Raw genomic sequence first — 17238 nt, 5'->3', positions numbered from 1 at the left:
AAAGGAGCAGCCTCATCCAGGGCTGTACCAGGCTTTTTGTGATCACAGCCACTACCCTAGATGAGCCTGCAAACCATTTCCAAGTGGGCCTGAGGACGGCATTACCCCAGACTACCTACTAGAAGGACTATTGTGATTGGTGCTAAAGAATAAGGCTGGGGTTGATCTAAATGTGAATCTCCATGGCCTCAACTGATGCTAAAGAGTCAAGGCTATGATTGGTCAGAAAAAAAAAAGTCTGTGATTGGGCCAAAGCATCCTGTCTAGCAGGCTGCTAGAGCTCATTTAAGCTAGTCTAGGTAATAGTCCTGTGCTGCCTCCCCTGATCCAGCAACATGGAATCTAATAAAAAGACTCTTCTCAATTGATCTTTTCTCTTCTCGTCTACTTCTGGTGGTGCAGGCACAGGGTGAGCTGGTAACAAAGAGGCAGCAGAGCGGCAGTGGACGCCACAGCTGAGCAGTCAGCATGTTGAACTGAGAAAGCAAGGCCGCTGGCAGATTGACAGCTGAAGCAGTCCCAGCCGAACAGGGAAGGAAGACAGTGAGCGATGGGAAGAGGGGACAGAGAGCAGAGATGACGAAGGGGCAGTAAGTAACACTGTAGGACTAATAACAAGATACCCACGGTCTACAGGAGTACTGTGAGGCTAGACGGGACCACCCACTGCTGCTCCCACCTGCCTGCTGCCATCACACTCTGCTGCCAGATATCGAGGCAAACAGAAGCTGTCAAAGACGAAAAGTAAGATTTGCTTACCCATGATTTCAATATGAGCACAGCAAAGGATCCCAGCCAGCCAACTGGCAGTGTTCCCTTCCTAGCCATTTATCTTGAGAATGTCATGGAGAAATAAACACGTGTTGATGCTATCCGGAAGACAACTTAGCAAACAAGCCCAGGATGCTCTTGCCTGCCCCGTGCGCATGCATGTGTTTCCGAGCGTCCTCATCTTGGGAAGAAACAGAGGATGCAGGGGCATTCATGTGAATTCTACAGCGTATGACAGATGAGCTGTAAGATTGAACAGTAACAGTTAAAAGGAATGACTTGTATTTTATTTTACCTTTAGCTGCCATGGCTCCTTGTCCCAGTCACTAGGACACTGCCAAAGATTATCACTTCATCTGATCTAGAGCCGAGCTGTGTAGCAGTGAGTTTTTGCTACACCACTTTATGCTCTCGGCAGGTCGTGTGCTTCCAGCCAGGCACCCAGGACCTCTTTGAACTCTCGAATGAAAGGCTCACACACATTAGCTTATTTTTGAAATGCCTTGGCAAACTCAATGACTGGGCACTCCTAAATCTTCACCTGCTACCCCAGGCCCAATCGGAGAAATGGCCAGTGGCCACCCACCTGAATTCTCACATGGCTGGTTGGCTTTCTCTCCTGCAGCTCCCGAGCCCCATCCTTCTTCCCCAAGTCATCGTGATTTTCCTCTCAAAGTCTGAGCCCCTGAAACTCTTAAGAGTCCCGCCCCATGTCCAGCCATTGGCCGTTGGCATCTTTATTGATCAATCAAAAACCAATTGGGGAGCTGGAGAGATGGCTCAGCAGTTAAGAGCACTGACTGCTCTTCCTGAGGTCCTGGGTTCAATTGAACGACATGGTGGCTCACAACCATCTATAATGGGATCCAGTGCCCTCCTCTGGTGTGTCTGAAGACAGAGACAGTGTACATAAAATACATAAAATAAATAAACAAATTTAAAAAAGCAATTGGGGACAAGGAGCTTTAGGGTTTGGACACGCAGATTCCTAATTTAATCAAAGCATTAGAACCAATCTCCAACACAGCTATAATCCCTTCATTTTCAGAGAAAGGAATCTGGAGCATGGAGGAGCCCAAGAAAGATGGAGAGAAGCCCTTGTTCTACACTTGAAATCATCAGCAGCAGCATGCCCCATGTCTTCCCAGGTGTTCCCTCCCCCCTTCCGCACTGTGTCCTCTATCCACTCCACTCCCTGGGCCCAGATTTGAATCCAGTCAGCTTTTCATGATGCCCCCACGTAGCTTCCCCAGCTTCTCACACCTAAAGAAAGGTGGAGACCAAAAGAATCCAAGGTGGAAAAACAGCCAAGAAATTAATCAGCCAATGTTTCCTTTCCACTTCAATCCAGGGTTCTAGAAGTTACCTGAAGACCAAGCACAGTGTGTGGTCCCTAACAATAAGGAAGATAGAGAGACCCTGAAGCACAGAGTAGGGTGGGACCTGGGCCCACGTGTGGGGAGAGCGGTTGGGATTGGTTAAGGAAGTGAAAGTTGGGACCATGATGGAACTGACTTGGCGTTGCTCTCGGCTGAGAACAGGGGATTGCTCAACAGAAGGTCAGGCTGTATGAAGCCTGGAGCTTTGATGATGGAGTCATGAGAAACTGGGTAACACTCAAAAATGAGGCAATTCAGCAAGAACCTGTGTGCTCCCAGTCAGCTTTTTATTACCTAGGCAACAACCTCGGTGTCTAGAGGTTGGCTTGGGGACATGCTGCCTTTCGGTTTGCTCTTATGGGCGATCCTGGTGACTGAAGCCATTTCTCCGTCGAGCAAGAGTGAACAAGAACCAGCTATAACATCAAGTGACCTGAATTCAGATCCTGATCCTGCAGTGTCACCGCTGACCATTATGGGGAAAGGATCTTGTGCTCTTCAGTTTCTGTCATGACTAGAGTCACCTGGTAAGAGGGAGCCTCAAACGGGGAATTGCCTCCATCAGATTGATGTATAGGCACATCTGTGGTGTGTTCTCTTAAATTAATGGTTGATGAGGGAGGGCTCAGACCACTAGAGGGGATGCCACCTGTCCCAGTTTGGGTTTTGTTGCTGTGAAGAGACATCATGACTAAGGCAACTCTTATAAAGGCAAATATTAACTGGGAGCTGGCTTACAGTTTCGGAGGGTTAGTCCATTATCATCATGGTGGGAAGCATGGCCGCATGCAGGTAGACTTGGGGCTGGAGGAGGTACATCTTGATCCAAAGGGAGCCAGGAGGGGCATCTGATTCCACACTGGGTGTAGCCGTGAGCTTGTATATGAGACTTCAAAACCCCACCTCCACAGTGACGCACTTCCTTCAACAAGACCACACCTACTCCAACAAGGCCAACCTCCTAATAGTGCCATCCCCTACGGGCCAAGCATTCAAACACATGAATCTATGGGGGCCAAATTTATTCCAACCACCATACCACCCCTGGGCACAAGAAAACCATGCAAGTCATGAAGAACAAGCCAGTAAGCAAAGAGCTACCTCCATGGTCTCTGCCTCCGTGGTTCCTCCTCTAACTTCCCACAGGGATAAACTGTTGCCTCTAAGCTATAGGATGAAATCAACCCTTTCTTTCTCAAGTTGTTTTTGGTCAGTGATTTATCACAGCCACAGAAAACAAATCAGAGTGGACCTCCTAGCTAAGCCTCAATCTTTCTATAACATGGAAACTATATTATAGCCCTTGTGAGATCTGAGGTTTAGCTCTCAGGAGTTCAGAAGTGATATTACTACCTTTCCCTTCCTATCCTGTCACTCAGAGCTGCTAGCCAACTGAGCCATTTTTCCTAACTGGCTTTTTTTTTTTTTTTTAACTGAAAGAGACAGGTCTCACTCTGTAGCCGTGGCTGACATGGAACTCAATATGTAGACCAGGCCAGCTTTGAACACTAAAGTGCCGGGATTAAAAATGAGTGCTACCACACTCTACCCAGCCTGGATGTTGATCAACAAATAATCTATTTGAAAGACTATGAATAAATTTCTTTGAAATGTTTTCTTTTAAGTAAGAGGGGCCCATTTAAAATAATCCACATATGTGTATTGAATATTGTATGTGAAAGGACCCTCCTGGGTGCTGAAATCACTGGCTTTGGATTATGTGTAGATTTTGTTAACTATTATAATTCTTGATCATAGAGCCTAGAGCCACTTGAGAATTCATTAGAGGAAAAAATCCTAGATATTTCTATGTCTACATTTCAGAGGAAAACAAATAATCCATCCTGTCTGCATTCCAGAAGTAAAGGACTGACTGAGTGTCTAGGATCATACAACTAGAACTACCCTGACGGCTGAATCCTGTACCAAAGTCACCAGGAGAATGGGGATTGGTGAGCCCTGCTTTGCTCTGAGATATTCCTTTTTAATGTGTTTTTTAAACTCTTACATGTATTTATCTATTTTGTATGTGGATGTATATGTGTGGGCACTCACATGCCACATCATATATGTGGTGGTCAATTTTATTCTGCCATGTGGGTCCGTGGAATCAAACTCAAGTAGCAGGCTTGGTAGCAAGAGCCTTTACCCATTAAACCATCTTGCCAGCCAAGACATTCTTTTTGTGGAACACACTTTCTCCATCACAAAAACGCACAGGCAGTTTTTTCTAGCAAAGATCTTATCTTCCTTTTGGATACCAAGCACAAAGAATTAATCATACGTTTAGGTCCATGTCACAGTTTCTCTAGTCCCCCCACACAACACTGTATTGTGGATGGTGGGGTCTTGGATTAGGGTGGCCAGGAGCTTCTCATTCCACCACTGTCCTCAAATGCCATGCTCCTGGGTGCTGGGTTCATTGACCTTCTTTGGATTTGTTCAGCGTGTTAGCCCCGGGACATGAGGCAGTTTGCACTTGGAATCTGAGAGCATTTTGTTACTGAAGAGTGTTACAATGTTTAGCCAAACACCCAAAGCAATGCATACGGCTAAATACCAGCATAGGGACACGAACACGGAACCTGCAGCTACCTGTAAGTTCTGAGACACATTATCATTGTTAGTACAGGACCTGTCTGTACAGGTCCTGTGGGTTTTGTTTGTTTGTTTGTTTGTTTTTGTTTTGTTTTGTTTGCTTCCACAAATACACATATGCCAAGCACTTCCCGTGAACCCAGTAAATATCTTCAGGGCAACTTTATCTTTGTCTGAGAGCTCCTTCTGGTGCTCTCAGGAGATGGCACAGGTGCCACATGGCTTGTCCCTCCATCCAGCACCTCAGCTTTAAGTCCTCCTTTGTCCATCCTTCACAGGCAAATGCAGATAGTCTTCCTTGGCATCCTATTAGCCACCTACTAGGTCAAATTAGTCATAGATTCTGCCTCCTCTGGGAGTAGCTTTATAGACTGGAAGAGAGACATTTGTGGGGTCCATCTTGGGAGAGATTGATGATCAGACTTCGTTTATGAGTAGCAGAGCTTAGCAGAGCTAGTGAGAGCCATAACTGGGTTCCAAAGCCAGGTAGCCAGTGGTCCAGGCTCTTAGCGAGGATGCTATGATGTTCCCAGGAGCTAGGTTTAGTCTCTTTTCCCCTCCCTCCCAAGTCTCTTCTCATTTTCCCCAGAAGCACCACAGTGTGCTATAGAAATGTCACATGTATCTTTGAAAAGTGTTTTGCATGTATAGTTTGACTTACATTAAAAGCATAACTATTTCCCTTATTTACTGTATGTTTGTTCCTGCATGTACATCTACCTCCTAGTAACCGGCTTGGATTCTGCCAGTTTTTGCCTGCGAAACTGTAGTCTGTGTATGAGTGCAGTCCCTGCAAAGGCCAGAAGAGGGCATCAGATCCTCTGGAACTGGAGTTACAACTACTTATGAGCCACCGTGTAAGTACCGAGAATTGAACTAGGGTCCTTTGGAAGAGTAGCCAGTGCTCTGAACTATTGAGCCATCTCTCCAACCGTAATGCTATTACTTATGTCTTACATATTCATTTTAACCAATTTTCTAAACCCGTCTTCTTGTTTGGAGTCAAATTTACATATCTCCATTGCTTGCTGCAGTCTCTCTCCTCTACAGCCCCCAGTCTGTTTGACGTGCTGTCTGATTTACTCTCCCTCTCAACGCTGACATGTGGAACAGAAATCCTTAATCTTCGTAGTCAAATCTGGTTGTGTTTTCTTTAACTATGAGTCGGCTTATTTTAAAAGCGTCCTCTCATTCCAAAGGCAAAGGTATTTTCCTACGCTTTCTTCTCCAGCCTTATGGATTTGTCTTCTGCCCTTCAGTCTTTAAAAGCCCCAGAGTCCACCTGTCTGCAGTTTAAGGGTTCCATGTGATCTCCTTACAGGAGGTTAATTTTTCTATCACCTTCCACTAAATGGTCTCTCCCTTGCTCATTTCCTAGCCCGTCAACCATGTCATTCTCTCTAGCTCCTTGTGAATTCCATCTGCAGTGGGGGACCATTTCCTGCTGCAGCCTGTCTGATCCCGCCTTTCTCAGGTAACTTCCCAGTGCCTAGCCACAGGAACAGTCACTCCCTGCAGGCTTTCAACTCCACCCCCACCCCAAAACTGGCCTATCTGTTATCAAGTCAGTTCCTTTAGTGTAGACACTTTAAATCATAGGGCACTCTTGCTGCCATTAAAGATTCTGAGATTAGAGTGAATTTATACATAAATTTCATGAAAGTCAACAACTTGACAATTTGTAGTGATCCCACATTCCATTTGTTCCGTTTTCTGTGTTCTGTAGTAGAATTCGCATAAAATTCCAGCCCTAACTTGTTAGCCTACTCCCTAGTCCGTGGGCGCTAACAGAGAACACTCCTCTTGCTGTGCCTTTGCAGGAACCTGTGTTTGTTCTGCCTGGGGGGTCCTGGGCACTATGACCTCTTAGCCTGTGCCTACCCATCTTAACACAGTGGCCGGTTCTGGCCCCCACCTTTCTTTGGCAGCAAAATGTCTACTGGTCGCTAAGGCACAATGTGCCCAGTGTCTCCACTATTGTTGCTATAAATAGCCCTCATGTAATCTCACTGAATTCTTCTATTTCTAATAGTCTTAAAGCTATTAAAATAATTAAATATAATAACATTGAGGAATATGTATAATTTTCTATTTAACCCAGTCTAATAAGATACAGTAATGTGGACCGTTCCTAACAGGATTTTTATATCTAGTTCTGGTGAAACCCGGAAGTTGACACTAATACTGCTGTTCCCACACAGCATCCGAAAGCTGATGCTTGTCTGTCTGTTTCCATTCCCCTACTTATGGCTCCCCGGATTGCGAGGAGACTGACACTGTCAACCTTGCCTCTTGCTTATTACGTCACTCTCTCCATGTGGAGTCAGCAGCACTCTGGCCACTTTGTCCTGGAACTTGTTCTGTAGACTAGGCTAGCCTCAAATACAAAGATCCACCTGCCTCTGCCTTCAGAGTTCTGGGATCAAATGTGTGGGCCACCACCGAGCTAAAACCATGAAATTTTTCTGGGTTAACACATGGTTGGTTATTTCAAACATGCCAACATCTATACTGCATGTGCATTTGTATACACACACACACACACTAAACGACTATAACATGTATGTATAAACTACAGATTATTGTGTAGATTATATCTTACTTATTTGAGCTTGACCTATTTCTAAACAGGGAATAAATTTCTAATTACAGCTGTCTGTTTCTCCTTTGTCTTACTAGTAGCTGTTTTGTATATTTAAGATTATATTGATGTTTGTCATCACGTCTTTTGTTCCTTGGGCTGGAGAGATGGCTCAATGGTTAAGTAACGCTGGCTGTTCTTCCAGAGGTCCTGAGTTCAATTCCCAGGAATACAGTGTTCCTCCTTACCAAAATATATTCATCTCCTGCTTGTCCATTTTGATGTTTTCCAACCTTCTACATCTCCTATAGACAACATACTAGCAGATACTTTTAAAATATATAATCTAAGAGCCAGTATGGTGGTGCATGCCTTTAATCCCAGCACTCAGGCGGATCTCTATGAATTTAAGGCCAGCCTAGTCTACATAGTGAGTTCCAGGACAGCAGGAGCTACATAGTGAGACCCCATCTTGAAAAACAAAACAAAACAAAATATATAATCTATGTATAATCTAAGACTCTGAAGTCCATCGGTACACATGAATTTTACTGCTCTGTGTGGCCTTCAATCTCCATGTCTCTTGCTTCCCTGCGGTCTTAAAATCTGGTGATGTGACTACCAGGCTAGCCATGTGGGACTGTGGTAAGAGGAGTTGTATCTCTTGGGGGCGACAGGGAGTAGGGGACCCATTAGAAGACAGCCAGTTTCCAATGGCCATGTAAGATGTGACCATCTGCTGTCCATTACAAAGATGGTCCCCCTCCCCATGGACTGTAGTCGACTTGCCCTTTAAGAGTGAAGGGCTTGTGAGGAGGAATCCCGTGTACCTCACTCTGTACCTGCACACATTGCATGCAGCTACCCAGCAAGCAGGCACTGCAGCCCAACCTTACCCCACCGCCTGGTGGCACTGACCTGTCACTGACTTCTTCTGTGGTTTGTGTGTTGTCAAGCACTGCACTGGAAGAGGAGCTCAAGCCAAACCACCTCTAGCTCGCCCCCTCCTCCACTCTCCCCATCCACCCATCCGCCCAAGTCTCCCTTGGAGCTTGTTTTATTTTCCCTTGGATGCAGGGTCATACTCTCAGCCTTCCAGCAGTGACTTCCCGGGGTGGGGAAGATGCACCTTCTGCAGCAGCACAGGGGCCGTCTTTGAGCCATGGAGCCGAACTGGGGAACAAGACACGGGAAACAGAGCAGTAACCCTGGAATTAGCATCCTGGCCCAATTCAACCACTCTCAAGCTTCAGAGTGGACATCTGGGCTCGATTTCACAGCCAGGGGCCTGGCTGCTGCCTCTCAATGTTGGACTGTTAAGTCTTTAACATTCTGGATAGAGTCCACTGGCTCCCTGGCTCTTGGGAGTGATTCTATTCAGTACAAAGGGTAATTAAGTGTACTTGGTAGGACGGTCCAACAATGTCTCTGTCCTATACAAAAATAACCACACAGTCCTCCCCCAGCACAGCTCAAGGAAGGAGACAGCTGTGACCGGTCCCCAGCAGCACGCCACTACCATTCAGTGTTTACTCTGGTGGAACTCATAGGTTGTTGCTGCTAGGATGATTGTATGTTTGGTGGTTTTCAGCTTATAATTTGAGGCTTCTCTGAGGGTGACTCTGCAGGACCCAAGTCGCCAGTGCCACAGAGGCCACCAATGGTGGGCCGGTCGCAATGTTTTTACAGTGTAACTTTTTCCCATACCCTTGAAGCAGAAGGCACAGACAAGCTTTATGGCACTTTGCAATTAACTCTGCTAATATATAAAATGTCACGGGGCTTTTTCTATCACCGACCTTCCTTCTCACTGCCCCTGCCTAGCAACTGCCAGAAGCTGGGTAGCCCAGCCTGGACCACATGATACCACAAGGTTAGACACACTGTTCATTCTAACTGCACAACAGCAGTTAGAGGCCTGAAAAGCCCAGTCAGACGTGGTCAGAGAGATGGACAGAGTCTGTGGAAGGCAGAGAGATGGACAGAGTCTGTGCAAGGCAGCTTGAAGTTCTTGTCATCTGTCACATCTCTGTGAGGGCCCAGGACTCAGTCCTTCAGGCAACAGCTTAACAATAAAACTAGCAAGCCAGGTGGTGGTGGCAAGTGCTTTTAATCCCCACACTCAGAAGGCAGAGGCAGGCAGATCTCTGTGAGTTAAAGACCAGCCTAGTCTACAGAGTGAATTCCAGAACAGCTAGGGTTAGGCAGAGAAGCCTTTGTCTCAACAACCCAAAAACAAGCAAACAATAAAACTAGCAGTCATGGGCCTCTGCTGCCCACAGAGGCAGGCAGCATCCTGGCACTGGCAGTATAGCCCTGTTGGCCTCCCAGCAATGTACGTGAGAGGGTGAGGCTCAGGGGCAATAGGCTACTTCCACTGGGGAACTAAAGAACCACTGATGGCTGAACCATGGACTCTAGGTTCAAAGCTGGGTCCCTTTTACAGAGGCATTATGTACAGCAAAGTAAAACACTTTGGCGTCAGTCGAGGGGAAGTTGAGCATGTGTTGACTGGCTGCCGTTGTCACTGTTGAGATGCATGGATGTCAGAGAAGAGGCCTGACTTTGTTCCCAAGCATGATGCTTTTTTTTTTCGCCTTCATGGGCAGAAGGCCAACAGCTCTCAGAGCATCTGGCTAAAAAGGCAACCCTGTGTCTTCTTCAATTTAGAGAGTTCTGATCTGATGAGGCTGCCACTGCTAGGCAGAAGTGTAGTGACGGGGGCATCCCTTCCTCTCTAAAAATAGGCTACACAAGGCGCCAGAGGCCCTGGCACTGCCTTCACCAAGTCCGTGGCCCGGGGACAGGCCAGCACAGGTTAGAGGTGGTGGCCTGAGGCTACATGGAAAGAGAAATCCCCCGTCTAGCAAACTAGCATGCAGTGTGGAAGTAGGGGAATGGCAGGGAATGTGCTCCAGTTTGTCCCCAGCTGTGGATCATTCACAGCCTTCAGACTGTTCAGCAGCCCCAAACGTCCATCTCACCCTGTCCACCGGCAGACAGACCACAGATAGGGTCCTCTAGAATCCATCCCAATTCGGGCCACTGGACACTGCAGAAACCTCTATCACCCAAAGAAAGAGGAAAACATCTTGTTACTCAGAGCCCTCAGTGGCCCAAGGGAATAGATCCAAAGAAGCCAGGCATGGTAGCTGGTGCAGGCCTTTAACCCCAGCACTCAGGAGACAGAGGCAGGAAGGTCTCTGTGAGTCTGAGGCCAGCCTACTCTACATAGTGAGTTCCAGGATAGCCAGGGCTACATAGTGAGACCCTGACTCTAATTAATTAATTAATCAGTCAATCAACCAATCAATCGGAGAATGAAAACCTGGGGAACTCAGACTACTCTGACTGGGAAACCCTGGAAAGAAACAGAACAATGAAAGAATCCCAGGGTAGGCCAATCTCCAAGTGAACACCGAGGAAGCCCCCTTATCTCCTCTCCCACTCCCATCTCACCCCCAAAGACTGCTCCTTGGAGCCCCATTAGCACCAGGAGCAAAAGTACCTGAAGCAGGCCTGCTGCAGGACAGAGAACAGACCACCCAGCAAGAAGTCAGAGATGAAGCAGCACAGGCCCCCTCCACACTGGGACCAGAGCTGAGGGCCATCTGCCTTGAGGCCCCTGGGTAGCTTGTCAAAACAGGGACAACATGATGAAAGTCACCAAATAGACAGTACATGCATTCATCCCCTGCCTGTCCCGTCTCCACGTCTAACAGCAATCTCCTACAAGGCCATGGCTTCCCTAACTTCCTCAGACAGCACTGGCATTAGCTTGTTCCCACTATAATCATCCAGTCCCTCAGCCAGGCCAGCCCTTCCCTGTGGGGTCTGTGAGAACACACATAGAAAAACAAACTGCTGCAGGGCAGGAGGCCGGCAGCACTGGCTTCAGAGGCAGATCCCATTCCTGGATCTTGCGATCCGGGTGCCAAGGATGACAAAAGGCTCTCCTTCCTTTATTTCATAATTCAGTGTTTCCCAACCTCCCAACACATTCCTTTTTGGAAAACAGTTGCCAAAGATACCTCGTCACTTCTCCTCAGCAGCCTGGGTGAGGAACAGAGTAGAACCCTCCATGGGGCAGCCGTGGCTCCAGCATGCCTGAAGCTGTCTGTTGGCACATCAATCCTCTCTCCTAGCTAAAGGCTTACATTATTTGTTTAAGTGACAGTCTGACATAAAACCACAGCTTTCATCAAGGACAGGAGCACTGCCTTCAGCTCACTTCTGTAGATCAAGCAGAGTGGTACCCAGCTTTGTTCATGTTGGAAGCAGGGGTGTCTAGGAAAGACAGCTCTGGTGTAGCAGTGCACAGGCGCACACTCACGAAGTGCTCAGAGGTCGGCCAACTGGCAGGAGCAAAAAGACTCTTGGTGCTTAGGGTCTCAGTGGGAAATTCAGAAATGACAGCCAAGCACGGTCCAGAACTCTCCATTTCCTGCTTGAGGCTTGAGCACATAAGGTACCTCCAGGGTCACTGTCATCTTCATTTTCAAACAATGGCAAGGGTACCAATGTGACCAGCCTGTCACAAGACTGGCAGTGTTCACAACTCACCCTTCCTATGAGAGAAGCAGAGGATTCCAACAGGGTCAACGAAGTTCCCCTGGGGAGTTTGAAACAAAGGAATAGTTTTTCAGCCCTAAGGACACTCAGAATAATTAAGAGCAAGGGGAGAGGGAAACTCCCCGAGGAGCTTACAGTAGCACTTCCCAAAGCTTCTAAAGGGGACAGTCACCAGCCCTCCTGGAATACTCAACCATGCAAGAAAGAGGCAGCTACTTCTTGGCTGATGTTGTAGTAGGTTCCCACCTGGGTGTGTGTTCTGACGGGTGCCCATCAGGGTCTTGAAGCCAACACACAAAGCCCAACTTTTAAGTCCCCCAACTCCAAGCTGCCCAGCAACTCCACACTCCAGTCCACACGTCATCTGCTGGGCAGAAAGAGCCATGACCCCCACACACACACCCAGAACTTTCCATCCCATGCCAGGCTGGAACCTCTTCGGGCTCCACTGCCGAGAAATCTCTCTAGTCTCTGTAGTTTGATCTTAACCCTAGAGCAGTGGTTCTCAACCTTCCTAATTCGACCCTTTAATACAGTCACCTCATGTTATGATGACCCCTAATCATAAAGTTATTTTCATGGCTACTTCATAACTGTAATCTTACTGTTATGAACCATAATGTAAATGTCTGCTTCCCAATGGTCTTAGGGGACTCCTGTGAAAGAGTCATCCAACCCCTAAGGGGTCTTGACCCAAAGGTTGAGAAACGATCCTCTAAGAGTTTGGTTGTTTATCTATTTCACCCCTAGGACCTCCTGGGGAGTGCAAAGAAAACCGGCTCAGGGCTGAGCTACTTGGCCACCATAGTCCTAACCTCAGAGTTGGGGGCTCATGAAAGCAGCCCTAGGCGAACCCTTCCCAAAGGCCATTTGCAGAGAGATCAGCGCCCCCTGCAGCCCGGGCGGCAGCTTTGACCTGGAGCTGGAGTATTCCGAGTGTCAGGGAAGGATCAGAGTGGCTCAGGCTGTACTCAGGCTGCATGTGGCAGTTAATGACTGACAGCTCTTGCTCAATTATTACTCGTAAAAGGAAAAATGTGGTGCTTCTGGTATTCTCAATGGCTTTCCTTGCTGAACCATTGATTAAATTCAAGAAGTATTGATTCTGAGAAACACCATGTGCACTTATAGCTCTGCAGAAACCCCACCATTCTATACCAAATCTCTTTACTCTGACCTCAGTTCTCTTGGCTAATTTTAAGCTCAGTTTTAAATTCCTATGCACTTACAACTACCATATGGCCACGACCTTTTCACACAGTCTAATTGAATTCTCCCACTAACACAGTCCCGCCAGACTGGACTTTTAATCTAAACGTATACCTAACAACACAGAGATAGAAGAATGTATGGTTTCTCAGGACCATGTCATGCTACTACAGCAACTGGTGTCATTAACTGCTATTCTTATATGGGGTTTTCCATTCGGAGAACTAACTCAAAGGTCATCAGTGTTATTCTGTTTGAATCCTGTCTATGGAAGCCTGTCTGGGAAAGTACAAATTTGGAACATTACCATGACTACACTTGGCATGAAGTTGGTCCTAAACAATGGTCAATCCGGTTGTTAAAATTCTTTTTACCTCTGTTCTAATCACAGCTGAATCACCAGTTCCAATAATCCCCATTATTCTGTCGCCCCCGCCCCACACGGGTAACCGGGATGTACTGGCACACACTCTGGGTCACTGTCAACAATTCACAAATTCCATGGACACATTGCTTCACTTAGGCCAAGTGCTTTCGACTGCTTTCTGCGTGCTCCAACGACTCTGTAGCTTCTGAACGCTGACCACCTCCCACAGGACACTTTAACAGAACATTTAATGACTTCCTGAACAAAGACTGCTCGTCCTGAAACGTAGCCAGCCTGGCAAAGGTCAGTCCTCCAGGGTCATGCCTCAGCCTCAAGAGACTAGTGGAAGACAAGGCAGAGGGTCTCAAGAGATTGTTCAGAGGTTAAGAGCACACAGGTTCAGTTCCCAGCACCCACGTGAAGGTTCACCACCTTTTACAACTCCAGGAGCTCCTGTGACTTCCACAGGCACTGGGCACACATGGTACACAGACATCCATACAGGCTAAACACTCTTACACATAAAATAAATCTTTTCAAAGACCTGGGCTGGGAATGGAAGCCCTCTCTTCAGCCCATCTGCCAGGGCTTCCTTTAAATCTCCCCTCAACGACACTGTGCAGCATTCGTTGCATTTGCCACTGGGTTGAGGAAGTTTGGATAAAACGGATTGGGAGGTTACATGACAATTGGAAGCATTCCAGTTCTTACTTGCCGAGGGGCATGCGTTTCATCACTAAGCTAACTCTAACTGGGTAAAACTGTCTGCTGCCAGCAGCCTGGGACAGCAGGAGAGGCAGAGCCCTCAAGGACAGAATCAGTCAGAAAGACCTGGCACTCTCCTCTGGTAGTCCCCAAGTCAAATCCTGTGAGTGTTGAGGGGACAATGACACCTTTTGGGCTCTTTCAGTATCCTACCTGCAAAACAGGAATACCACTAGCTAGTGAGGTATGAACAGCGTCTGTGCGGGTAGATGTGGGAAGGCAATGACTGTTAACATCCGAGTGCCCCCCCCATTCTTTCCTCTGAAAAGCATACTGGGTTGCTTTTCTGTCCCCAACCATGTAAGATCCATGCTTCAGGATCCTGTGCTCCAGGTGTGCCTCCAGCTGCAAGACAAACACAAGCCCTGCCTCAGGCTTCTCTCAGGACTTCTGGGGTAAGGTCATTCTGACACCCGTGGACTGTCATTGGCACTTTTCCTGTCGGGTCCATGGCAGCTTCTCAGAGTGAAGCCCAGGCCACTGTTCTTTAATGATGAAAAATGAGTGTTCTGGAGTGTGGGTATCTGACCATCACCCCAACCCCAGGATCAAATCTTCTAGTCCCCCCCACCCCCAGGACAAAAGCTTAAAGAGAAATGGTCTGACTTGTCCTCTGGAAAAAATGGCTCACAGGAAATTTTTGGCCTCAGCTTCTAGAACAAGGGAATGGGAAACTGGTGGGGGAGAGGGATAGTACATGGCAGGGTCTAAATCAAATAACCTGGTGCTGGTACAGGCAGTGTGAGCCAGGAGGCTCTCTGGCTCAGATGGAGGAAAAATCAGAGCTGGCATTCAGCTTGGGAACTGGATAACGAACAGTTATCTGGAGATCACTGCCAGCCGCTAAGCTAGAAAGCCAACACAATGAGGTCGTGTACACACCACACAACAGGACCAGACTTGGGTCACATGACTTCATTAAGGGCTGAGTGGATACGCATTATATTTCTCAGAGCAAATCACACCAGTTAAGCTGGGGGGGGGGGGGAGGAATGGCGTGAATGTCATGGCACACACACATCAGGAAAGGGAGGCAGGAAATAAGTTCCCAGTGGCCTGGATTACACAGTGAAACCGGGGAATACTTGTCAAGGTTGAGTCAGACTGAGGAAAAACCACTGTCCTGTCACTGCAGTGAGGTCTCCCCAAAGGCAGACTCATGGCGGATGGCAGGGGACCAGGGAGGCCACCAGAGCTGAACAAGTCTGGCAATGCAGCCTCAAAGTGTAATCATTAGTGTAATCATTTTTACTTGTTTGTACCCTCACACACCAGGGCAAGTGTGTACAGGTCACAGGACAGCTTTGGGGAGTTAAGTTCTCCTTTCTGCCTGGGTGGGAACTCAGGCTAGCATGTTTATCCATGGAGCCACCACCCTTTGAAATCAAAGAAACCAATATCAATTTGCTTAAAACAGCATATAAAAGAGGAGGCCTCTTTAAGATCCAACCTGAAGCTCACGTTAGGACTCAACCCAAGTAGGTCTGAAAAGCCAGCAGAATAAATACCACAGGGTGGCTGGCAGGGCAACCAAGCAGCCAGATGGTAGAGGAAGCCCTCGCATAGAAATCTGGGTGAATCTGTGTTTTATTGTTATAAAGTCATTAAGCTACTGGGCAGGCTGTCTCCTGCAATGGAGAGGTGCACTTTGTCTCTGGAGGAATGTCAGCCAAGGACGGGATTTACTGAGCGGCTGAAAGCGAAAGAGAAAGAAAGCATCTTTGTGGAAGTGAAGGCCGAGGAGGTCAGAAGTGGGGAGATTTCACACCCTGGGCTGGAGCCGGTCTCCTCAGCAAACTGGCAATGCTGATTCTCTATGTACTGTTCTCTGCCCTTATCCTGACCCTCCAAACCAGCCCAGCTTGTACACCCAGAACCATTCCCCATGAATTTGCTGTCCCTTCCACACACTTAGTAAAGTGGAACTCCGATCCAACAACGTGAAATACGGCTTCTCTAAATATTTCTATTTTCCGTAAGAAGTCTCCTTCCCATTTAATTTGCCTGATGATCCTTTCAGAAGGCAGCCAACCAAAAGAAACAGAATCCTAAGTCACACCTCCGTCGATGATGCCATTGCTTCAGGCAGCAGGACAGCACCAGTGTCAGAATTCTAGGTTTTGCCGTGAAAATATCAAAGCCTTGCTTCCTGGACTCCTAACACTGGACCATTGACTCCCCTCCACACGGAGCCTTCTGAAGCACAACCTACCACATGAGGTGCAGAGTACGATCCTTTCTTGTTTTAAAATGTACACTGAGAGTTCAAATAAACTTCAACATGAGAATGGTGCATAAGTCAATGGGCACAAGACAGGATAATCACAACTCGAAAATACGCTTATGTGTGTCTACACAGAGGCAATTAAAATGTCATGGACAAGCCCTCCCTTCCACTCAAAGACTGATTAAATAGAAGCTAGAGCTAAGGCTTGTGCAGCAGTATGGTACAGGTCTAATACCAGCAAAACCCTAGGATTTCTAACAACCAATTACTGCCGAAGAGGTAAGGTTACATACAACCCTAACCTCCCAAGAAGCAAACCACCTACAATTAGGAAGTCAACAAATATACCTATAACTTAAAAACAAGTACCCCAAAACTCAATATAACAGAATTACTAAGACTATTAAAACGACAACTGAAAAAATAAATGTATAATGAAAGAAATGAGCCAGGCAGTGGTGGCGCATGCCTTTAATCCCATTACTTGGGAGGCAGAGGCAGGTAGATTTCTGAGATCAAGGCCAGCCTAGTCTATAGAGTGAGTTCCAGGACAGCCAGGGCTCCACAGAGAAACCCTGTCTAGAAAAACAAACAAATGAACAAACAAAAGAAATGTTCTTTTTAAAAAATTTTAAAGGAGTGGACTAAGGATATGGATCGCACCAGGACCTGAGTTCGATCTCCAGCAGCTACCTAATAGAACTTGGGACATGATGCGTGCTCATAACTCCAGTGCTGGGGGTGAGGGGTGGGGAGGCAGGAGGATTCC

General features: G+C 47.2%; 1 protein-coding gene across 1 annotated transcript in view; it reads left to right on the top strand.

Annotated features, from left to right (window-relative positions):
• March3 (membrane associated ring-CH-type finger 3) overlaps window positions 1–10601 on the top strand; it is a 154007-nt gene extending 143406 nt beyond the window's left edge. Inside the window, exon 5 of the mRNA XM_028777151.1 lies at window positions 9776–10601. Coding sequence (XP_028632984.1) covers window positions 9776–9829 — 54 coding nt within the window. The 3' untranslated portion in view covers window positions 9830–10601. The remainder of the gene's footprint in view (window positions 1–9775) is intronic.
• Window positions 10602–17238: the final 6637 nt, after the last annotated feature.

The sequence above is a fragment of the Grammomys surdaster genome, unplaced genomic scaffold (assembly GCF_004785775.1).
Source record: "Grammomys surdaster isolate TR1022 unplaced genomic scaffold, NIH_TR_1.0 278, whole genome shotgun sequence".
Classification (NCBI taxonomy): domain Eukaryota; kingdom Metazoa; phylum Chordata; class Mammalia; order Rodentia; family Muridae; genus Grammomys; species Grammomys surdaster.
Note: the sequence above shows the minus strand (reverse complement) of the source record. Positions and strands in the feature narration are given on the sequence as shown.